The sequence below is a fragment of the Sceloporus occidentalis genome, unplaced genomic scaffold (genome assembly GCF_023333645.1).
Source record: "Sceloporus occidentalis isolate IW3139 unplaced genomic scaffold, rSceOcc1.0.p SCAF_3, whole genome shotgun sequence".
NCBI classification, from domain to species: domain Eukaryota; kingdom Metazoa; phylum Chordata; class Lepidosauria; order Squamata; family Phrynosomatidae; genus Sceloporus; species Sceloporus occidentalis.
The window spans coordinates 6,206,566-6,228,739 of NW_028316983.1; the positions used below are offsets into that span (position 1 = coordinate 6,206,566).

Consider the following 22,174-nt stretch of genomic DNA (forward strand, 5'->3'; position numbering starts at 1 on the left):
AATATTGAAAACAACATAGAACATTTCATTCCAGAGCTAACATTTTACAAATGTATTGTTCACCAGGTTTTTGACATTTAATGTAACATGTGTCTACCCAGAAAGACCTCTTAGCTGCAAGTACTTATTTGCATTTTGGACTTTGGAATTTGCACCTGTACTTTCCATAGGGCTTTCAGTTTGCAGGTTTAGCTTTGGAAGAGAAAAGATAGTGATGGCACAGCTTGACGTAGTAGAAATGATTGCGTCTGCCAAGAGATTCCTTAGCCTCCTGTGAGTTAAATTCACTTCCACCACTATAGAAAATAATGCATTGTGACTGTAGGTGGCATAAGCTGATGTATATCCTAAATTTGAACATGGATGTTCAAGTCCCATTAAATATAATATAATAATAATAAAATCTTTATTTATATTTCCCGCCTCTTCCCATGGATTGAGGCGGGAGCACAACAGATAAAATCAGCATTAGAATAATTACATTTTTATAAACTCACAGGTTCCTACAATATATCAATTAATCAATTATAAAAACAAATATAAAAATGTTGTTACAATCTATGTGCATATCATCCACAGGAGGTAAGTATTTTCAGGGTTCAGTCATAGTAAATCAGGTGGATAAGCCTAATTAGTACAGTATAGTATAGTAAAATGGTGCCCCTTATATAAAATGGTAAAATTAAGGTTTGCTTTTTTTGAATTTATATTTAATATTTTCAAACTGTGGCTCGTTGAATCCATGGATACGGAGGGCTGACCCACCCTTTTTGCAAGAGCAGCATTGTTTTGCAAGTGCTTCATAGCGCTTAATTGTTCCTCAGAAGCACCTACAAACAGGTGGGTCACTAAATTCTATACAGTAAGAATCAAATTGGACAAGGCAATGCAGGCCTCATTCTGCTGCATGCTTAAGACCATCCCTCCCCCCCCCCCAGCATAATCAGACTTCAGAAACAATTTTAATTTTATATAATACAAACAGCTTCACAGTATTTAATTAAGAAGAATGGTTCATATGAATATGGTAAATATTTTTAAGCAGTTCCAAATGGCAAAAAAACAACTGGATATACTAAATCTCCATAATTCATAATGATGTGAAGTCAATGTATTGTCCCACTGTAGAGATGATTACTGAATGAACAGTCAACATTTCTGAAAAATTTATTGATTCAACAGGTCTGCTCTAGTTGAGATTAACTAAATGTCCAGAGATTCCATTTTTATTTGCTTCTGTACCTCCCTATGAAAATGGTCCCCAAGACAACATACATATAAATCTGGTTTTTAAAAAATCCCACTATAGTCAAATACATTAAACAAATATCATTAAAAATACTCATTAATTCAAGACTGCTTTTAAAGACACATATTGTATTAAAAAGCTGATCAGAGCTCTAACATTTTGGTCCATTTCACAAATCAATATTCAACCCGGCACAGTCCCACAGGAGACTCTCACAAAATGACAATCTTGCAGTGTGGCATCTGTAGAGAAACTCCTGCTGGACGAATGTGGCCCCCATTCATAATTAGACATTATTGCACTAAAATCCCATTTTAAGAAACATTATAAAAAAGAAATATCTTGTCTACAGATAATACAAAGTTTTTAATGATCTGAATTGCACATTTTCCTCTAGAAGAAAAAGAAGAAGTTGATTGTATCTGGATAAATGGCTATTTTTCATAGAAAGTATGCTTATTCAAACAGCATATTTTCCTGTATTCTTGGGTTAGAGTAAGGCATGAGAAAAATTAGGTTTTTGGACAAGAACAACTCAGTGGCTGTTTTACTTTGGGGATTATGGGAGCTGTACTCCCAAAAGGCTTTTTGCAAATATAGTGGAAGCATGTGGAGGCAGCTAGGTGAAGAAAAATCTAATTTTCAAGGCAGTCTTAAGAATCTGTAGATTCTGTTGCATAAGGAAACAGCAAGTCAGCACAGGGGTGCTATTGTGTCTCCACAATGACATGCTCTTCCTTTATGCACCAGCATCAGCCAGTAGGAATGCAAGACAAGCTCTTCTGTCCTAAACTGTTTCTCTGTTCCAGACTGAAATTATCCATGCAGCATCAGGGGTGTGGAGAGAAAGCAGCTTTGTTTGCAATTTTAAAAATATAAAACTTTCCAATGTAAGATTACTGAGGTGAACCACAGGAAAAGAACTACTTCCTTCCCCTTCCATTGCTATCGAGATCCCTGACAATAGGTTTTCATTACAGGAGAAGGTCTCCCCTGCTGACCCAGAGCTAAAATAAAAACCAAAGGTTTCTTCATGGAACAATACATTCAAATTGTACATACACCAGGTTGTACAGTTCTAAGACACTTCACTCCCATGCCCATTAGAAAAAAGCAATTCCATCTATTACAATAAATCAGATGTGCTACAATTTTAAGACAAAACAGGACAGAACATCTGTGTAGAACATCTTGATGCACATATTCCCACAATCTGGCGATGAGGAAGAAGTCCAGCAGCATCATCTTGTGTTGGCTTTGCACAGTTCGAAACGGACACCACAGAGATGACCATCCACTGGAACAGTTGATTCAGCTACTACTGCTACACAATAGTAGCCGAATCCCATACAGATCGAGTCTTCAAAGGATGCTAACTCTACATCCCTATGCATCAAGTTTCATTAAGGTTTTCGTTTTAAGGCAGGTACTTGCGATACTGAGAACTAGAATCATTTTTAAAATGGAAGTCCTCTTTCCTCTCAGACTCCACAGCACTCAACCTGTGGAGGAACTGTACTAGCTACACAAAAGTGTGAAAGACTGTTGCCCAGCTTTTTGCACCCTGGAGCCCTCCAGATGCATTGGGACTACAACACCCATCATCCCCAGCCAGCTGGGCTCTGACAGACCTGGAGTCTGCCACAGTGGCACAGTGTGTAAGCCCATGTCCAGGTAAGCTGTAATGTAGGTGTAATGACATAACAATTGTCCTAGAGGCTAACTTTCACAAAGCAAAAGCCATCTTGCAAAATGGCATTGCTTTTCCTGGCACACAGCTGCTACTTCTCCACATACTAGGTCAAGTTTCTTACAAGGTGCACCATGTGTATATTTAGAGTTGCTGGTAAAACCGAAAAATGTGGAACAAGGAACAGCAAAGCTTTTGGCAGATTTGTGATTCTCTTGTCAGCATTTTTTTAAAAAAAGGTTGTAAAAAATTCTTAGTAAGAGGAAATGCTTTCAAGTAATCTTTTTTTAAAAAATGGAAGCTGTTAAAATATATATACACACACACATATATTCATGTAAAAGAGTTCTCTGGGCTGCCAGGGATAATTGCCAACTGGTGCTCTCATTATAAAAATTCATGTTTGGTCTCAAATAGATCTATTTACAGGTTTTCAGGGCCATGCCTGAAAACGTTTCTGTTTGTTATCCAAAAGGAACAAAAGCAGACCACCCGTCTCCAAGTGAAGGTAGAAGATCCCTGAAATTCCACTTAGTGGTGGCACATTTTCTTTGGTTCTTTTCTTTGCAAACACCTTCTGAGGTCCTTCCTTTGGATTTGTACATCATTCACTTGGTCACCAAAAGCAAAACAAAGATGCATTTCCCAAAGCAGTCAGTTGGGGATTCCAGAGAACAGCCTACCCTTTTGGCCTCCATAATGAAAGATGGCATTAAAAAGAACTCATCCAGAAAAGGAACTATAGAACAGTGGTGTCACTTCAAAGGTGAAGGAGGTGCAGATTACACTGGGTGACACTGTCAAAGTGGCTGACACTGAAATGTCTGTCTATAAAATTTTTGTGCAGTTACAACCAGTAAGGGGAGAAGCGGGAAGAGCAGCAAAGTCTCTTTGCGGAGGGTGAACAGAGGGGGAATTAACCCCGAACACAGAAAGAGAGAGAGTAAGTGTGTTGTCCTTGTGGCAGGTGGTGCTTCATTTGGATGATGCCATGCATAGTCAACCTGTGAAAAATATTACTAAGGATTCTGTATGCTATGACACAAGGCAAGGTCCATGGAGAGTGACACCATGAGTCACTGCCCTAGTGATGCCACTGCTACATACATTCATTGGGGGGTTATGATCTACAACATGGCGGTGAACAAACATCACTGTAAACTTGCCCCTGAAAAACCCAAAGGTCTGGAGATAGCATTGCTCCTACACTCCTAATCTCTGGGCCTTTGGGGTGCTTTTGCTTTTAGAGTCAAGGAAGAAGGAAGCATTATGGAGAGTCAGACTGGCGTTGGATGTGTGTTGCTCTTCTGGGCTCTTGCAAATTCATGCTTCTCTTGTCACATGTGATGCTTGCCCATGCACTGGTCCAGAGCAGTGCTACTCAAAGTGGTGGTCAATGGACCAGTGCCAATTCCTGAGCCATTGGCTGGTGGTTGACCAAGAGCTTCCAGGAAAGAAAAAAAGAACTGAAGCCAATGGGAACAAATATGGCACTAGTCTCTGGGACATTGGGGGAAAATAATGGCTGGTCCCCTGCATCCAATAACTTAAGAATTGATCTAGAGGGCTAGGACAATCACCAAATTAAGTTTGGGAGATCCTTTGTGCCCTTTCAACAGTTCAGAGACCAAACAGTTAATGGTTCGTGGGTTCTCTTCCTAGCAGCATTTGAATATGGAGGTTTTGGCACACAGTGCTAAGTCCTGTTTGCAGTAGGGTAGAAAAATGTTGGGAATACTGATTTAGGTCATTGATAAGAACAGGTACATTTTGCAATCAGTGGGCACCAGTTCATATTAGCGGGCAGCAGACTTCTGCCGAATCTGAATAGCAGCCGCTGTGGTGTAGCATCCTTGCTTCCTGTAATGTTCTACAAGTCTTCGCCATAAAGAATTGCTCTCCAGGAGGTAACGGTTTCCTACGAGCAGAAGAGAAATAGGGTAGTAAAAACAATGAAGAACGGCATCAAGACTGCTCACTATCTATTTTGTTTTGCTTTTTCTTTTCTGTGTACTCTCACCCCACATCTGCCCTTGATGATAATCCCAGTGGTTCTGCTTGGGCCAGGCAACCAGGCACAAGGCAGGGTGGGACAAAGAGGAAATGCCAGCCAGCAGTTGGGTCAAATCTAGAGGCACCAACCACAAATACCAGCTGTAGCAAGGGACTCTCTTACAATCTGCAGCATGCCCAAACTTATTTGTACCAGAGCAACTAACTGCTGATCGAGCACACTGAGTGAGCAACTCTACAACGGAGCTTGGTTTGTGTTGTTGTGTGCCTTCAAGTCATTTCCAATTTATAGGATCCCATAGGCGACCCTGTCATGGGGTTTTCTTGGCAAGATTTGTTCAGAGAGGGTTTGCCATTGCCTTCCTCTGAAGCAATGGGAGCGGGTCTTGCCCAAAGTCACCAAAGTTTCATGGCCAAACAGGGATTTGAAACTTGGTCTCCTGGAATACTCTTCCAATACTCAAACCAATACACCACACTGTCTGTTAGAACATGTTGCAGATCATAATAGAAGGGCTGTTCGACAGTGGAACACACTCCCTCAGAGTGTGATGGAGTCTCCCTCCTTTGAAGTCTTTAAACAGAGGCTGGATGGCCATCTGTTAGGGATGCTTTGATTGGGAATTCCTGCATGGTAGGGGGCTAGATTGGATGGCCCTTGTGGTCTCTTCCAACTCTATGATTCTATGATTCCTTTTTATGAACTATGGTTCCCAGAGTGGTCCAACTTGCTCTGCTGGTTGGAAAATTCTGAGAGCTGCAGTCTCAAAAGGGGGGGGGGATTTTCTCTGAGCTTTGCTCTTCAGTTGCACACTTCCAACCACCTGCCTGTTTATTCAGCATGCACACCACAGTCACTTACCAATGATACAGAGCCCCTCCTGTGCCCGAGTGATGGCGACATTGATCTGGTTTCGGTCAGACACAAACCCCAAGTATTTTTTCAGCCAGCTTTTGGTGGGCTTTTTGTCAATTTCTGACTGGGCACATGAGCGGACGGTGGACACAATCACATACTTCCATTCACTGCCTGGAGGCCAGAAATTGCAACAGAGTTAATGCATCAAAGTCAACTGGGCACTTGCCAGGGCAAATGAGCCTTTACTCTCTGACACGTTATAAGAGATTCCAGCTCAACATTAGGAGGAACTTCCTGACAGTAATGGCTGTTCGACAGTGGAACACACTCCCTTGGAGTGTAGTGGAGTCTCCTTCCTTAGAGGTCTTCAAACAGAGGCTGGATGGCCATCTGTCAGGGATGCTTTGATTGTGATTTCCTGCATGGCAGGGGGTTGGACTGGATTGCCCTTGTGGTCTCTTCCAACTCTACGATTCTATGATTCTATGCTCCATCCCAACATTACAAGGCACCTACTGCGTTTGGCAGCCTTCAGCCTGATGATGCCATTCCCACTCTTTTAAATACATATCCGAAAAGAAGAATTTCAAACCACTTCTTTATGAGCTGCTGTCCTCAACAACCAATGCTCAACATGTTCTCAACATTTCCAGCTGACCTAATTCAGCATTAAGAGATTCCCAGAAACCGCTTTCATGCTCTGTTACAAACTAAACACATTGATTACATGGAAATCTGCTCCACTGTGATTTATTAGGATAACTAATGCTCCTTCTAAACAGGCGTTCAAACAACCAGGGGAAGTTGGAAAGTCTTAAAAGCATCCAGCAAACCCCTTTCTCTGTCCACTCCCCTTGCAGCTTAAGATAACAAATAACCCAAATATGGTACAGTCATTCTAACCAAAAGCAGCTCCTTGCAAAAATAAAAAGGGAGGTCACAAGCCAAATTCCCACCCATCCCTTTTGCAATTAAACTTAATTATAGTTTTTTGTGGATTTTTCGAGCTATGTGGCCATGTTCCAGAAAAGTTTCTTCCCGACATTTCGCCAGTATCTGTGGCTGGCATCTTCAGGGAAGATGCCTCTGAAGATGCCAGCCACAGATGCTGGCAAAATGTCAGGAAGAACCTTTTCTGGAACATGGCCACATAGCCTGAAAAACCCACAAAAAACTATGGAAGCCTTTGACTAAACTTAATTCTGTTGCAGTTGTACTGCTTCTTTTGCAGTTGAGTAGAGGCAGAAGATTAGCTGCAAGAGATTACAGAGGGATCCTTGGAGAAGAATTTAGCATAGATATCTTTTTCGCTGCAAGGTGTGCAATAGCAACCTCACAGGTCAACAATGGTCAAGTCTCACTGCTTAACAAAAATGCAGAGCCTAGCCTTACAAAGTTTACAACTCACCTTGACTTTTCATGATGGTGCAAACTGTTACCGTTTGCAGCCCCACCAGGGAGAGACGCTTCTTGATCTCGACTACCTGGGCATTGTAAGGGGTCAGGATGGCAATCTCCTCAGGCTTAGTGGTCCTGTCCAATGTCAGCTGCTTCGCTATCCTCACCTGAAAAAGTTAGCAAGGACAACATCTTTTTATATATTTCATCACATACACAGCAGGAACAAGACACAGAGTCAAAGATGGGCTATGCAGGTAACAATCTGCTTGATTCTCTAATGGCTGGATTCATCAGGGACAGTGAACAGGATTCCTTCCTTCCTTCATACCAAATTTATTTCTCCTGTTCCTTTTTGGCTTAAATGTCAAATCACTCAGGGCAGGTAACAACAATTCAAACCAATACTAAAATGTAAAGCAATGACAAAGTCACAACACTGTACTACTAGGAGGAGGCTACAGTAGATGAATCGCTGTATAAAACAAGAAAAGTTTTCCGCACACAGTGCAAGGCCAGCCAAGAGGGTGTTGCTAATTTAGCCTTCCAAGGTAAAGAACTGGATACTTTATGTTCAGCTACTGATCCTAATTATGAAGGTATGCTTTGTATGATACAGGGATGAAAATTGTGTAGTCCTCAGATGCTGTCAAACTGCAACCCCAAGCAGCCTCAAGTCAGCATAGACAATGGCCCGGAACAGACGGGCCTTTGCGGCGCCCTCATCATGTGCGAGGGTTGCCTGGTGGGCGGAGTGCCCACATGCCCTGCAACCCTCACACCTGATGAGGGCGTAACAACGGCAGCGCCCTGTTTACATGGGAGCCACCATTGTTACATAAGTGCCACGCGGCGTCTGCATGCACCACGCGGCACTTACGTAATGAGGGATACTCAACCTGAAGTTATTGATCATCCAATAGGCTGAAGTGCTGCACATGGAGACACTGATGCATTAGGGTAAAATCTATCACCCTAGTTCTATCTTCATATTAGGAAACCCACAACCCACTGAGAGGGATCTCACACCAGGGGGCAGGAAGGGTGCACACCTAAATGCAATGTATCTCTGTAAGCCAAGCACACAGAGATTCACCACACTCTGAAGCTGTTTCCTCCACACACAATGTCTGTTATCAAAAGTATGACATATCTGGTCTAGATTTGTTGCCCAACGCAAATAAAACCATTGGCAGAATACACACAGTTCCTCAAAGGACCACCATAGCACACTGAACACCCTGATCTCATCTGAATTTGGAAGGGTTAGCCCTAAGTAGTACATGGATGGAAGATCAACAGGGAATACCCAAGTTTTCCTGCAATACAGGAAGCTCCCTTTTATCTGATGAGTTGGAACCAAAGGATACCAAACAATCAAACTGGTTAAAAAGCTGAACCCAGTTTATTTTAAGCTTGCAAAGGCAAGGATGATGAGTTAGAGATCAAACGGCTATCAAAAAAAGTGAAACTGGTTGAAAAGTAGAATCCACTTTATTTAATTCAATAAAAATGTACACACACACACACACACACACGGAATCCAGTAAAGGCAAGGCTGATGGGTTAGGGGCCAGAGGACTACCAAGAAGTGGAACTGGTTGAAAAGCAGAATCTAGTCTTTTATAAGCTTACAGGCAAGGCTGATAAGTTAGGGTCCAGAGAACTACCAAAAAGTGGAACTGGTTAAAAAGCAAAGCCCAGCCTTTTAAAAAACTTATAAAGGCAAGGCTGAACACTAGATGGCATCAAGACAACTGAGAGAGCCAAATCAGCAGTCTGTGGTCAAAAGAGCAAGCCAGGGGTCGAAAGTGTGGTACATAGCTATAATTTAGATCTGTCAAAACAGCAAGGCATTGAAAAGTAAGGCATTCGAAAGGCAGGGGCTTCCCGCATCTATGACAGGAGTGAACAACTGTCGGAGGCAAAGGGGCTGCATTACACCTTGGGGATCTGCACCCCTGCAAAACCCAACCAACTTTTTTGCACTCTAGTGGGCATTTCTGCCACGTTTTAGGTCCAGGAGAAGCTTTTTTAACAACTGAAAGTGTAACAGGAAGGCTCTTCCTAGTCAAGTGCTTTTTTAACAAAAGGCCTCTCTTGGCCTTAAATGGGCCAAAAGCAGGGTAAAAATGCACCCAGAAGGTACTTGGGGGAATTTATTTTACCACTGGAGAGCCCTAGGGGCCTCAGGCTGCCCTGTGTCTATCTTACTACTACTACTACTACTGCTAATAATAATAATAATAATAATAATAAATTTTATTTTTATACCGCTTTTCCAAAAGATCAAAGTGGTGTACACAAAATTTAAAACCAGTTACAAACACATCATAAAATAGATAAAACCAATAACACAATACAATATACAAATCTAAAACAATCATTCAAAAGGGTGAGCCAGGAAGTTGATGGGATCAAAGTACACTAGTTCATTTTCCAGAGGGGAAGGCTTGACAGAAGAGGAAAGTTTTTGGCCTCTTTTTGAATGTTTCTAGAGGGGTGATCAGGCGGACCTTAGACTCTAGGGCAGTGATTCCCAAACTTTGATCTTCCAGATGTTTTTCACTTCAGCTTCCAGAATTCCTGACTGTTGGACAAGCTGCCTAGGGCTTCTGGGAGTTGAAGTCCAGAACAGCTGCAGGAACAAAGTTTGAGAACCCCTGCTCTAGTGGGAAACTCTGGCATGAAAGCATGAGGAGAGAAAGAGGCACCGACTCACCACTTGCTCTGCTTCTTGAAAGTTGGCCTTGGAGTTCTCGTTTCCTTCCTCCGTGGTGACCATGAGGCTGTTCTCCTTTCCTTCTATGTGCCCAAAGATGATGGCGCAGGAGGGCCGGCCTCTGTGGAAGAGGGTGCTGGTGCGACGGATGAGTTGGGGGCAGGTCTTCAGTTTGTTGTAGTAAAAAGCCTCCGAGGGGAATGCACAAATGTCTCGATGCTGAGGGGACCAAAAAAGAGGGACATCTCAACAAATAGTTTTTTGTGGGTTTTCCGGGCTATGTGGCCATGTTCCAGAAAAGTTTCTTCCTGATGTTTCGCCAGCATCTGTGGCTGGCATCTTCAGAGAATGCTTTTCCAGACAAAGCATTCTCTGAAGATGCCAGCCACAGATGCTAGCGAAACATCAAGAAGAAACTTTTCTGGAACATGGCCACATAGCCCGGAAAACCCACAAAAAACTATGGATGCCGGCCATGAAAGCCTTCGACTTTACATCTCAACAAATCCTTCCATAGTGACATTGGCTTAGAAGCAGAACCTGGAGTTTATTTTTTTAAAAATGGACTACAGGTCCCAAAATCCCCCCATGACCATGCTGACTGGGCAATTCTGGGAAGTGTAATCCATAAAGGAAACTTTGCCATGGTCTGCTCAGAATCACAGGGGACACTGGGTTTACAGCAGGTGTGCATATACTCAAGTCATCCTCCTTCCAATTTTAGGTCTCTGTATCTGCACACTTCAGTCAAATCTACCAGATGCTTAACACATCTGGGCAGAAACACATTCTTTCAATTTGATTTGTGCTCAGGACTGCAAACTTTTAACTCATCAGCTTTCTGCTTTGCTGCTGCTCCGACATACAATACTTGCCACTTCCCCTTGTATGCTGTGTTATGCAAAAGTTATATTCTGTTTTCTTCATTTTAAAAATAATGAGAGTGGCTTTACAAAAGTTTGACAAAATATAGGTTGAGTCTCCATTATCTAAAATGCTTTTGGGACCAAAAAAAAGTGTTTTGGATTCTGAATTTTTTCAGATTTTAGAATATTTGTATATACATAATGAGATATCTTGGACATGGGCTCTAAGTCTAAACATGAAATTCATTTATGTTTCATGTACACCTTATACACATAGACTGAAGGTAATTTTATACATAATATTCTTAATAGCTTTTGTGCATGAAACAAAGTTTGTGTATACTGAAAGTCAGAAAGCAAAGGTGTCACTATCTCAGCCGATTCTGGAGACAATTCTGGATTCTGGAGTATTTTGGATCTCAGGATAGAATCACAGAATGGAATAGATAAAGGGGACTCAGCCTGTACACACAAAACAATTTGTAAAAGTTCAGATTAAATCCAGTAAATAAAATTATATAATTCCATTTATGAAAGGAACGGACATAACTAACAGTGTCATCAGAGTTTAGAAGTAATGCATTAAATATAACACTTTAGTTTCTGCAAGGATAAGATGATAAGAATGTCTCTTTTGCAGAATAATAAAAAAAAACCTTCATGGATTTTAGGCAACAATTTTAATTTGTGAAAATTAGCACAGTAACAACAAGAGCATGCTAGTAACATAAAATAACACAGCAGCAAAGAAAATGTGTTGTTTTACAATAGATGTCTAAGCTCTGTGGGATAGAGACTTCAAGAAATAAGACGGTTTTAAGGAATTAGAAAAAAACATGGAAAAATTACACATGACAAAGTATGTAAGTCTCTAACCATCCCATGTTGAGTGAAAATCAGGCAGAGAGGGCATTATATATTTTTACTTCCAGCCTTTGCATGAAAATGTATTCAAAAGCAGACAGAAATAATGTAAATTATTAAGTAAACAGAAGCAGTAAAAATGTCATACTAAACGATGAAAGAATGGCCAAATAAAACCAACACACAGCTCAGAGACAGCTGAACTAGTAGATAATTTATTACATATTACATTCCTGCCAAGGAACTCAAAGGCAGGCCCCTTACCCCTATTTTATGCCCACAATAACCCAGCTGTTCTGTCTCCAAAGTGCTTACCATGCGATACTGGATGTCCAGCATCAAGGCCTTGCCCTTGTAGCGCTCAAAGAGTGATGTCTCCATGCCCAGGGCCCTGCAGAAGTCATTGTGGACAACTGGTCTCAACTGCTGGTGGTCTCCCAGCAAGACTACCTGGAAGAAATAACCAACAAGACTCACGTTTCAGCCTCCCTCCTGCTTTAAACCAAAAGGCTTGATTCTTTTAATCAAATCTTTTAAAGCAGTATTATATTTATTTATATCCTGCCCTCTTCCCTGTTTGGGACTCAAGGCAGCTTAGTTAAAACAAACGTCGTTAAAAATTCACAGCACACGAAAGTTAAAAATCCAATCCAAATTAAAACAACCTAAAACCCATTAATCATGCCCCAAACGAGCAGCCAATAATAAAAACTAGTAATGGGGGAAATTGAAAAGAGATTTAAAGCAGTGCTTTAAACTGCCACTGGCACCAAAAAGGACAGGCAATTTCCCAAACCATCCAATTCATTGTGTCTCACTATGGCATCGCTTGGGATGGTGTCACTCCCATCGACCTTGTTCTCTACCAGAGCATACAGAATCCTTAGTAATATTTCTCAGAGAATAGCATCCTTAGTAATATTTCTCAGGAAGGAGGCTGTGTATGCCACCCTCCAAATGAAGCCCCACTCTTCATTTGGACAACTCTCTATGTTTAAAGTGGGTCACTGTTGTGGTTATTCACTCTCACTCTGCATCAACGCAAGAGATGTTTAGCTGCTATTCCCACCCCTTCCCTCACTGGTTATAACTGCACAAAAATTTTATAGACAGACATTTTGGTGCCACCCTTTCTGATGGTGTCACCTGGTGCAATCCACACCTACTGCACCCCCCTAGCCATACCACTGGTGCCTTAGCTTTGAGGATGCTGTGTGTCTGGCACTGAGCATACAACCAGCATGAAGCACCTATTGGTTGGCCACCTCTGGTTGTGGTGGCACATGCATGCAGCAGGCAAATGGGTGGTTGCCACTGCCACTATTACGTTCACACCGAAAAGCCTTAGATACCTTCTTGATGAGCCCCCAAACTGTCAAATACCTAGGGTCCCTTGCTTAGGCAGTTTCCCTTAATAACGACCTAGCCAAAGTGATTAGTGCCATCAGATACACTGAACTGTGGCTCTTTTATGTTATCTGGTACAGCAGGAAAGGACAGGGTGGATGGGATAGATGTCCTGCACAGGCCCCAATCAGCAAATGTAGTGGCTGATGACTTCCAAGTCAGTGAGGCAAGTCTGCTTCTAGTTTCAGTGTGAACTTCTAAGGAGCTAAACCTATTTTAGGTATGTGTTTTGGTATTCTGGATAGCTAAAAGCCAGCATAGTATCGTGGTCTAAGCAATGGACTAGGCCATCGGGAGACCACGGTTCAAATCCCCACTCAGCCATGGAAATCCACTGGGTCACACTCTCGCAGCCTCAAGGGAAGGCAAGGGTTAATCTTCTCTTAAGAAATCTTGCCAAGAAAACCCCATATTTTCACCTTAGTGTTGCCAGAAGTCATAAAGGACTAGAAGGCACACAACAGCAACAACATCTTGGATAATTTCTTTGAAGTTTACAGTACATTCTGGAAGAGATTCACTGTCATGCACAGTGGCATTGAACCTACTGCCCACCATGAACTACAAAGCTTCCGTTTCAGGCCAAAATAATTCCTAAAGGGGAGAAACCCTAAGCTGAGTACCATGCACCCTTCTCTTGCAGAGTCCCACTTGTCATCACTACTCTCCAAAATCCCACCAGTCCTGCTCACCTTCTCAATCGTTTTGTAGTTCACCAGTGGGATGAGGGTTTCTGGCTCGGTGGACATGGCACACTCATCAACAAGCACCTGTCTGACGTTCAAGCTGTCCTTCAAGGAGCCACTGCTGGCAGCAGAACATGTGCACAGGATGACGTCATGGCGCTCCAGTTCATACCTCCGGGCCTTGCCCAGCAACCGTTTGTACCTGAAAGGCCACATGGGGGTCACTCTTACTCTCATAAGAAGATCCCCAGACACTATTCCAGTGGATGGGCAAACCTTTTGGAGATACCACACTTCCACCCTGCAAATCTTATTTAGCATCTTCTCTGGCCCATGAATGCAAACATCCCCCAACAAGCTTTTGAGTACATTTGCCTGAAGTCTGGAAACGTGGTTTTAAAAACAGTTGGATCCTACACCCTATAACCCAAACTGCCCTTTATGATGCTTCCATAGGACTGGAACACACACAGCTGCAGAATTCAGGACAGTGATGTAAGAGCCAAACCCTTCAAGAACTAATGCATGGATCTCTTCCATAATCATCTATCCCATCATGACAGCTTGGAAATGCAGTTGATGTATGAATCATTGGGCCCCACTGATTCCTAATGACTCTTCAACTGAGTACAGTAGCACACATTTTCCCTGCTGCTTAACCAGGCAGCTGTTGAGATGGGCCAACTAATTATTATTTAAATTTATTAATGTATTTAAAGCTTTGCTGTCCTGTCCTTTACTCAGAGATGTTCTCAGAGTGGCTTACAAATAGTTAGCTTAACAGTTAAAAACCAAAGTGTTAACTAATACAGTATGACCCCCAGGTTTGTGAATTCAGTATAAACTGTTTCACTTACTCATGTCTGAAAATATGTTCTCTCTAAGCATTTCTAGGGCCTCCAATGTGATTCTATGGTCAGCTTCTAGCCCTAGCATACTACAGAATCATGGAGGACCTAGAAATGCAGTTGAGAGCTATTCTCTCTAGGCATATCTGGGTCCTGCAGTGTGAGTCAATGCTTGGGCTGGGAGTTATTTGTCTCACTGAACATAATAGGCTTCCCTATTATTCGTGGTTTCAGGATCAATGAGGGGTCTTGGAACGTAACTCCTGTGGATACAGGGTCATATTGTACCTAATTATATTCCTGCTATCACAGGGCCATAGCAACAGATCCAAATAACACTGGGGAATTCTGAAAACACACCTTAGTGATGGTGTCCTAGTTTGAAACTATGGCCCAGTACATATACCACCAAGAAGCGGCATCCAGGTAGCAATTCTAGGGTTAGGGACCGTGCACCAACCACAGTTCCTAACCCTAGAATGTCACGGCAGCGGTGTAATAGCAGCCTCCTGTCCATATGGGGGCCGCCATTGTGATATAAGCGACGCACAGTGTATAGATGTCACTGCGCCTCGCTTACAGCACATGTGCACCAACGGCACATTCATGACGTGAGCATGGCTTCCCAAGAAAAACCCGGGTTTTCCAGGTTCTTTTTGGGGCGGAGGGAAACCGCACAGTTTGGCTGCTGTGACGTCCCTTTGCAGGAAAACCGGACGCTTCCAGCCTGCCCTTTCGGGGCAGTATGTACTGGGCCTATATAATCTAGTTTCAGGCTTATGGAATGCATTCAAACTCAGGAAATGGTAACTTTGTTTAAATCACCATTACTAGGGAAAAAACCAAAATCAAGATAGGGCTTAAGAATCTGGCCTGTTCTAAAAGCATCACTCACACAAATCACAGTGCTCTTTGAGCAGATATTACAGGAAATTTCAGTTTATTTTAAACTTCAGCTGGTGGATCCCATTTTAGAGGAATCCACTCTTTGCAGTCTAAACTGCAAAGGATCTATCCAAGGTGTTGAACTTGATCTTCAAAGTACAATGAGTACAGTATGACCCCATATCCATGGGGGATCCATTCCCATGGGTACTGTAGGTAAGTGAAACTATGGTTAACTATGAATGCTATATTTTCAGCAGAAGATGACCATAGAGTCATGCTGGAAGATCTCCAGATAAAGAGGGGATCTCTCTAGGCATCTGGAGGTCCTCCATGTGACTCTCATGGTTACCTTTCAATAGAAGCTGACCACAGTCATGCTGGAGGACCTCCAGATGCACAGGAGACCTTTTTCCCCCAATGTGGATAAGTGGAACCACAATTACCAGTTCTGCAGATACATGAGTTGTACTTTGCCTTGAATAGTGCTTTCAGCATATGGATTAAAACCCAGAGCAGATTCACTACCTTATTGACATGGAACTCATCAGCCACTACTGGCTCAAGATTTATACAAGCTTACTCAGATAGTGGTAAGCTACAATATGTCCCATACAGAGTTTAAGCGGGCAGGGGAATCCTAGCTACTGCCATGCAGCTTTTCTGAGCTCTGGTTACATCCAAGAAAGGCCAAAAGTCATTGGCTTTGAAAGATGGGATATGAAGTCTCCTTGGAACAGATTTAATGACAAAAATCAAGGTTCCCCCACATAAAGCTCAACAAACATTTTGAACTGAACTCACTTCTCAACTTCTTCCTCTGTTATCTCCTCGCTCCTTTTCACACGGTCATCGAACACACAGATCTCACCAGAATGGGGATTTGAACGTTCACGCATCAGATAGTGTAAAGTTATCCTCCTGTGCAGAAATAATTTTTCTTTTCAAAACTAAATATTTACAGAACTTTTTATACATTAACAATAATCCTTTAATTTTATGAGAACAGGTTTGAGGTAACCCTTGAGTTCAAGTGCTCCTCTGCCTCCTTCCTCCTCCATCCCAGTGTATTCAGTTTAATTAGTTCCCTCCTAGTTTGCACCAAGCATAATTTCATGCTAGATCCAAACCAGAATTCTACGGATTGAGCTTGCTTTCCTATATCCAAATCAAGAATGCCAACCAGCTTGGAGCCATGGTTACAATTCTGGTTTCCAGGACAAGTACAGGCAACAGTTTGCCAGTTCACATGCAACAATAGTTTATGATTTGCAATAGACTAGTAAAGAACTAATCATGTTGCAAGCAAAAGAAAACACACAAAACCCAGATTCATCCAGGACCATTCTTGCAGAGCCAAACTATTGCTCAGCATAAGGTTGGGGAAGCTTTGCCAAAGAGCCAGATTCAATTTCAGACATGCTCTTGAGGGCTGTATTTCAATAGCAGGTAACGCCAAAGGTTGGATTTTTCAACTTTCAGAAGTGCTGTAATTGCATATTCCTGAAGGACGGGGGGTTGGACTATATGGTTCTAGTGGCTCCTTCCAACTCCAAGATTCTTTGATACTATGAAAAGAGTGGGACTGGAAATATTAGCATATTTTAGCTTTAACCTCTAACCACCAAGTTTTAGGACAGGTATTTCAGCCTTTTAGAATAGGGGGAAATGTGCCAAAGCTACAAAACTACCCCAACAATTGTGTCACGAGAAAGAGAATTAGGCAACTGAGGAAGCTCAAGGGGACCAGTCTGTGATCTCAGGAAGACAGGATTCAGCCCCAGGGGCTGAGGTTCCCCACCCTTAGTTTAACATTACAGTGAACCCGCCATTTTGGTGGGCTAGCCATCTGCAGATCACCTTGCCCTATATTAGCCAATGGCAGTGCACGCCCATGGAAGACACAAAATTTAACATGCATCTTCCAAACTACAGAAAAGAATGAGACCAATCTTTAAAATCAGAAGTCATCAAAAAGTGAATCCATGAAGCAAAGAAATCATTAGGGTCCCACCTGATCTCTGGTTTGGATTTGGATTCCCGCTGGGCTTTCCGGGAGATGTGCAAACTGCTGCCAGGATAGGGGAATTCCATAGATTCTACCATTTCTCCATATACTCGCAGAGGCCTCAACTGAGATCCCTTCATCTTCATCAGCATCTCTGAAGAGGAAGCGAAACTGTTACTCTGAAAACAACCCTACTGCAAGATTGCTACAGGCACAAGACTGTTCCTTTCCATACAATAAAGTGAACTCCAACCTGTGAGTATTTACTCTATAGTTTGCAATGTTAAATGAAACAGAGTGAGCCATTTCTCTGGATTCAGTCATTTCTATGCAGCAGAATAAGTCAATGGCAGCAATACAGAGTGGTACCAGCCGCACAGGGACTTCAGCTGGTAGTCCAAAATATTACTGCCATCTTCTTCATTGTCATCGTCATCGTCACTTTCACAGTCTACTACTACTACTACTACTAATAATACATTTTATTTATAGACCGCTATTCCGCAATGATCATAGCGGTGTACAGTACAAAAATGCAATACAATACAATCTCTCTCCCTCAAGAAGGTGGCTGAAGGGAGGTCTTTTTTTCTTCCAGGCAGGCCTGGTGGAGCTAGCCTGCCTCTCTCTCCCTCCAGATGGAGGCTGAAGGGAGGTTTTACCGACTGGAGTTTTGATCCATCAATGATTCTGATTCAATTGAGGAATCTAGGAATTAATAAGGTTTCATTGGCTAATGTTGTATATTCCAAGCAGTGTCACTTTTTGAATCTGTGGCAAATTTAATTCAGTTGTTTTATCAGTCTATTTAGATTTGCTCCTATAGCACTTCTTACCACTGGTACCACCACTGATTTTTACTCTCAGAAGTGCTGAACCTCCCTTTGTTGGTCGTAATAAATCCTAATATTTATACTCTTTTGTGCTGCTGCCACACTGCAGAATTAATGCAGTTTGACTCCACATTTGACACTGTCATGGCTCTATCCTATGCAATCCTGAGATTTGTATTTGTATTTTGTTGTGCCACCAGAGCTCTCTGATAGAGAAGGCTAAATATCTCACAGCACTACAAATCCCATAATTCCATAGCATTGAGCCACGGCAGTTAAAGCAATGTCAAACTACATTTAATTCCACAGTGCTGATGCTGCCTTCATGTCCAAAACATGCTGTCCCTTGGGTGTGCCACACCTAAATATAATCCAAGTTTCCTTTTTCTCAACCACAGTTATGTTTGGCATATTATGCTCTGTTTCTCAGTTTGAAATTATAACAATAGCAGGAGTAGTAATAATTGTTAGTTTTGTTATTAGTATTACTAGATTCATTTATACCTCTTCTTTCCCCACTAGGACTCAAAACAGTTTACAAAAATGGAAACAAATGACAATTAAACCATAGAAACAGAAATACAACCATGTGCAAGGTTATTTTTAAAAATGCAACCCCTGTACAGTAGCAAAGCAGCCAATGTACACTTGATGGTACAAGACTTGATTGGACTCAACAAAGATAAAATACCTGCAAGACTTGATTGGACTCAACAAAGATAAAATACCTGCAACAACATCAACAGACTTGTTTGAGGGCCCACAGTATAGGATGTGGGTCTTTGCTTTGTCTGTGTCATCCAGAGTGGGCTCCTTCTCTTGGTGTTCTAGATTCAGCCGGTGGAACCAGTAGACAATATGAGCACCAACCACAGTTTTCCCAGTCCCTGGATAAAAGAAGGGGGAAAGAGATACGTAGTTATAGTAAATTTATCATAATCCAAGAAAATAGTGTTCATTCTGTCCTGCTAAGAACTGCTAAAATTTAATCTGTTTGGCTGTTAATATCATGTATTCTCATTCATAAGAATAAAGCAAGAGCCCTTTTGGATCTGACTAAAAGCCTTTCTAGTCCACCATTCTGTTCACACAGCAGCCATTTCATTTCCTAGAGGAAGTCCATGAACAAGACATGAGTACAATTGCATCCTCCATCTCATAAGCCACAATGATATTCAAAGCCACAATAAAGCTGCGGTCTAATACAGATCTGGAGCCAATCCCACTGAACGCAGCAGTTCTAAGTAGAATTCAAAGACAATGATGTTTATCACACTATACTCTTAAAGTGCTACTATTCCACTTTGACTCCTCTAGCTGCCTCCTGTTGCATTCTGGTATTGGCAGTTTTAAGGAGGGGTATTTAGAATTCTCAGGCAGAGAAGTTCTCTGCCTGAGAATTCTAAATACCCCTCCTTAAAACTGCCAATACCAGAATGCAACAGGAGGCAGCTAGAGCAGTCAAAGTGGAATAGTAGCACTTTAAGAGTATAGTGTGATAAACATCATAGGTGTGTTAGCCTGGAAAAATCAATATACAAAGGAACATTGTAGCACCTTCAAGACTAACTGAAAGAAAGAAGCTGGTAGCATGAGCTTTTGTAAACTTGAGCCTACTTCCTCAGATGCATGGAGGGAGGACCCAGAGATATACCTGCAATGCACTCTACATGGGACAACCTTCCAGCTCCAAGCTGTCTTGGATGAAGCCGATTATCTAGACCCATTTCAAACTGGTTTCAGGGCAGGATACAGAGTTGAGACTGCCATGGTCGCCTTAGTCGATGATCTCCATTTGGACATCGACAGGGGAAGTGTGACCCTGCTGGTACTCTTGGACATCTCAGCGGCATTCGATACCGTAGACCATGGTAACCTTCTGGAATGCCTGAGGGAGTTAGGTATTGGGGGTGCTGCACTCCAGTGGCTCCGTTCCTACCTCTCGTGTAGATTCCAGATGGTGAGGCTGGAGGACAGTTGCTCTTCCAAGAGAGAGCTGACATCTGGTGTCCTTCAGGGCACCATTCTGTCCCCCATGCTTTTCAACATTTACATGAAGCTGCTGGGAGGGATCATCCGGAGACATGGGGCACGGTGTTAGTACGCTGATGACACCCAAATTTATTTCTCTATGTCCCCAACTATTGCAGTGACTAGGGATGGCATCTTTCCTCTGGATGCCTGTCTTGGATTGGTAATGGGCTGGATGAGGGAAAACAAACTCAGACTGAATCCAGAGAAAATGGAGGTACTTGCGATAGGTGCCCCAAGTCCAGGGATGGAGTTTTGTCACCCAGTCCTGGATGGGGTCACACTTCCCCTAAAGGACGAGGTTTGCAGTTTGGGAGTACTCCTGGATCCGTCCTTACAATTGACATCCCAAATATATGCGACAGCCAATAGTGCTTGGTATCAGTTTGGGTCGATACGCCAACTGCGTCCCTACCTGGACTGAAAGGGCCTTGAAACAGTAGTACTTGCACTGGTAATCTCTTGGTTAGATTTCTGCAATGCGCTCTACTTGGGGCTACCCTTGTACCAAATTCAGAAGCTTCAATTTGTTCAAAATGCAGCAGCCAGATTGGTCTCCGGAGCATCTCGGTTTGACCATACAACACCAATAATGAAATCTCTTCACTGGCTGCCAATTAGCTTCCGGGTGCAATACAAGGTGTTGATTATTACCTTTAAAGCCCTACATGGCTCAGGCCCGAGTTACTTGTGGGAGTGCTTCTCCCTACATAACTCGCCCCGCACTCTCAGAACATCTGGGAAGTTCTTACTAGAATATTATGATACCAGGTTAATGACAACTTCACATAAGGCATTCACTGCCGCAGCCCCAAGATTATGGGATGACCTACCAGAAGAGATCCATCTCATTACTACCTTAGAGGCCTTTAAGAAGGCACTCAAAACGGATCTCTTCCGGCGGGCTTATCCACTGAATTCCATATAAAAAAGGTTATGACGACTGCTCTTCCTTGACTCTGATTGTTAGCTAATGGACGAATTGTAATTTTTAGAGAACTAATAGGAATTCTTGGTAAATTCAGTGTTAGTATTTTATTGTTGTATTGATTGTAAATTGTACTAAGTGTCTTTTAAGGTTGTAATCCTGCCTCGATCCGTGGGAGAGGCGGGAGGTATAAATAAACTATATTATTATTATTATTATTATTATTATTATTATTATTATTATTATTTGTGCCACGTCTGGAAGCTCCTATTGATACAAAACATGGCAGCCAGACTGGTCGCTGGAAAATCCAAGTTCGACTATATTACACCTATTTACAAAGTGTTGGTTATCATCTATAAAGCCCTACATGGCCTGGGTCCAGTCTACTTGAAGGAATGCCTCCTCCCATACAATCCTTCCCATACACTCTGATCCTCCGGGAAAAACCTCTTACAATCTAGAAAGACCAGACTGGCGGTCCTTCTCTGCCACCGCTCCAAAAACCTGGAATGACTTGCCGGAAGAGATTCACCAATTATCCTCGCTCGAGGCTTTTAAAAAGGCAACAAAAACCTTTCTCTTCCGGTAGGGCTTCCCCGATTGATAACATCCAGAACCAATTGAATCCTCCTCCTCCTCCTCTTATTATTTTTCTCATTCGTGGATTGTTTATTAATTTCGATGTATTGTTATGTATATTTCAATCATGTTTTATTGTTTAATTTTATACTTGGGAGGGAGGGTTGGGCCAGGGTCTTGTGGGGCTTATTGTTTTTATTGTTGTGTATTGTACAAACTTTGTTGTTACCCGCATCGATCCCCAAAATGGAAGAGGAAGGATATAGATAAATAAATATATTATTATTATTATTATTATTATTATT

General features: G+C 42.2%; 1 protein-coding gene across 1 annotated transcript in view; it reads right to left on the reverse strand.

Moving 5' to 3' along the window:
* Positions 1–389: 389 nt before the first annotated feature.
* HELZ2 (helicase with zinc finger 2) overlaps positions 390–22,174 on the reverse strand; it is a 47,146-nt gene continuing 25,361 nt past the window's right edge. Inside the window, exons 11-19 of the mRNA XM_089513524.1 lie at positions 19,057–19,215; positions 17,502–17,649; positions 16,292–16,408; positions 13,761–13,956; positions 11,977–12,111; positions 9,932–10,150; positions 7,220–7,376; positions 5,815–5,982; positions 390–4,857 (exon numbers count right to left, since the gene is read on the reverse strand). Coding sequence (XP_089369650.1) covers positions 4,736–4,857; positions 5,815–5,982; positions 7,220–7,376; positions 9,932–10,150; positions 11,977–12,111; positions 13,761–13,956; positions 16,292–16,408; positions 17,502–17,649; positions 19,057–19,215 — 1,421 coding nt within the window. The 3' untranslated portion in view covers positions 390–4,735. The remainder of the gene's footprint in view (positions 4,858–5,814; positions 5,983–7,219; positions 7,377–9,931; positions 10,151–11,976; positions 12,112–13,760; positions 13,957–16,291; positions 16,409–17,501; positions 17,650–19,056; positions 19,216–22,174) is intronic.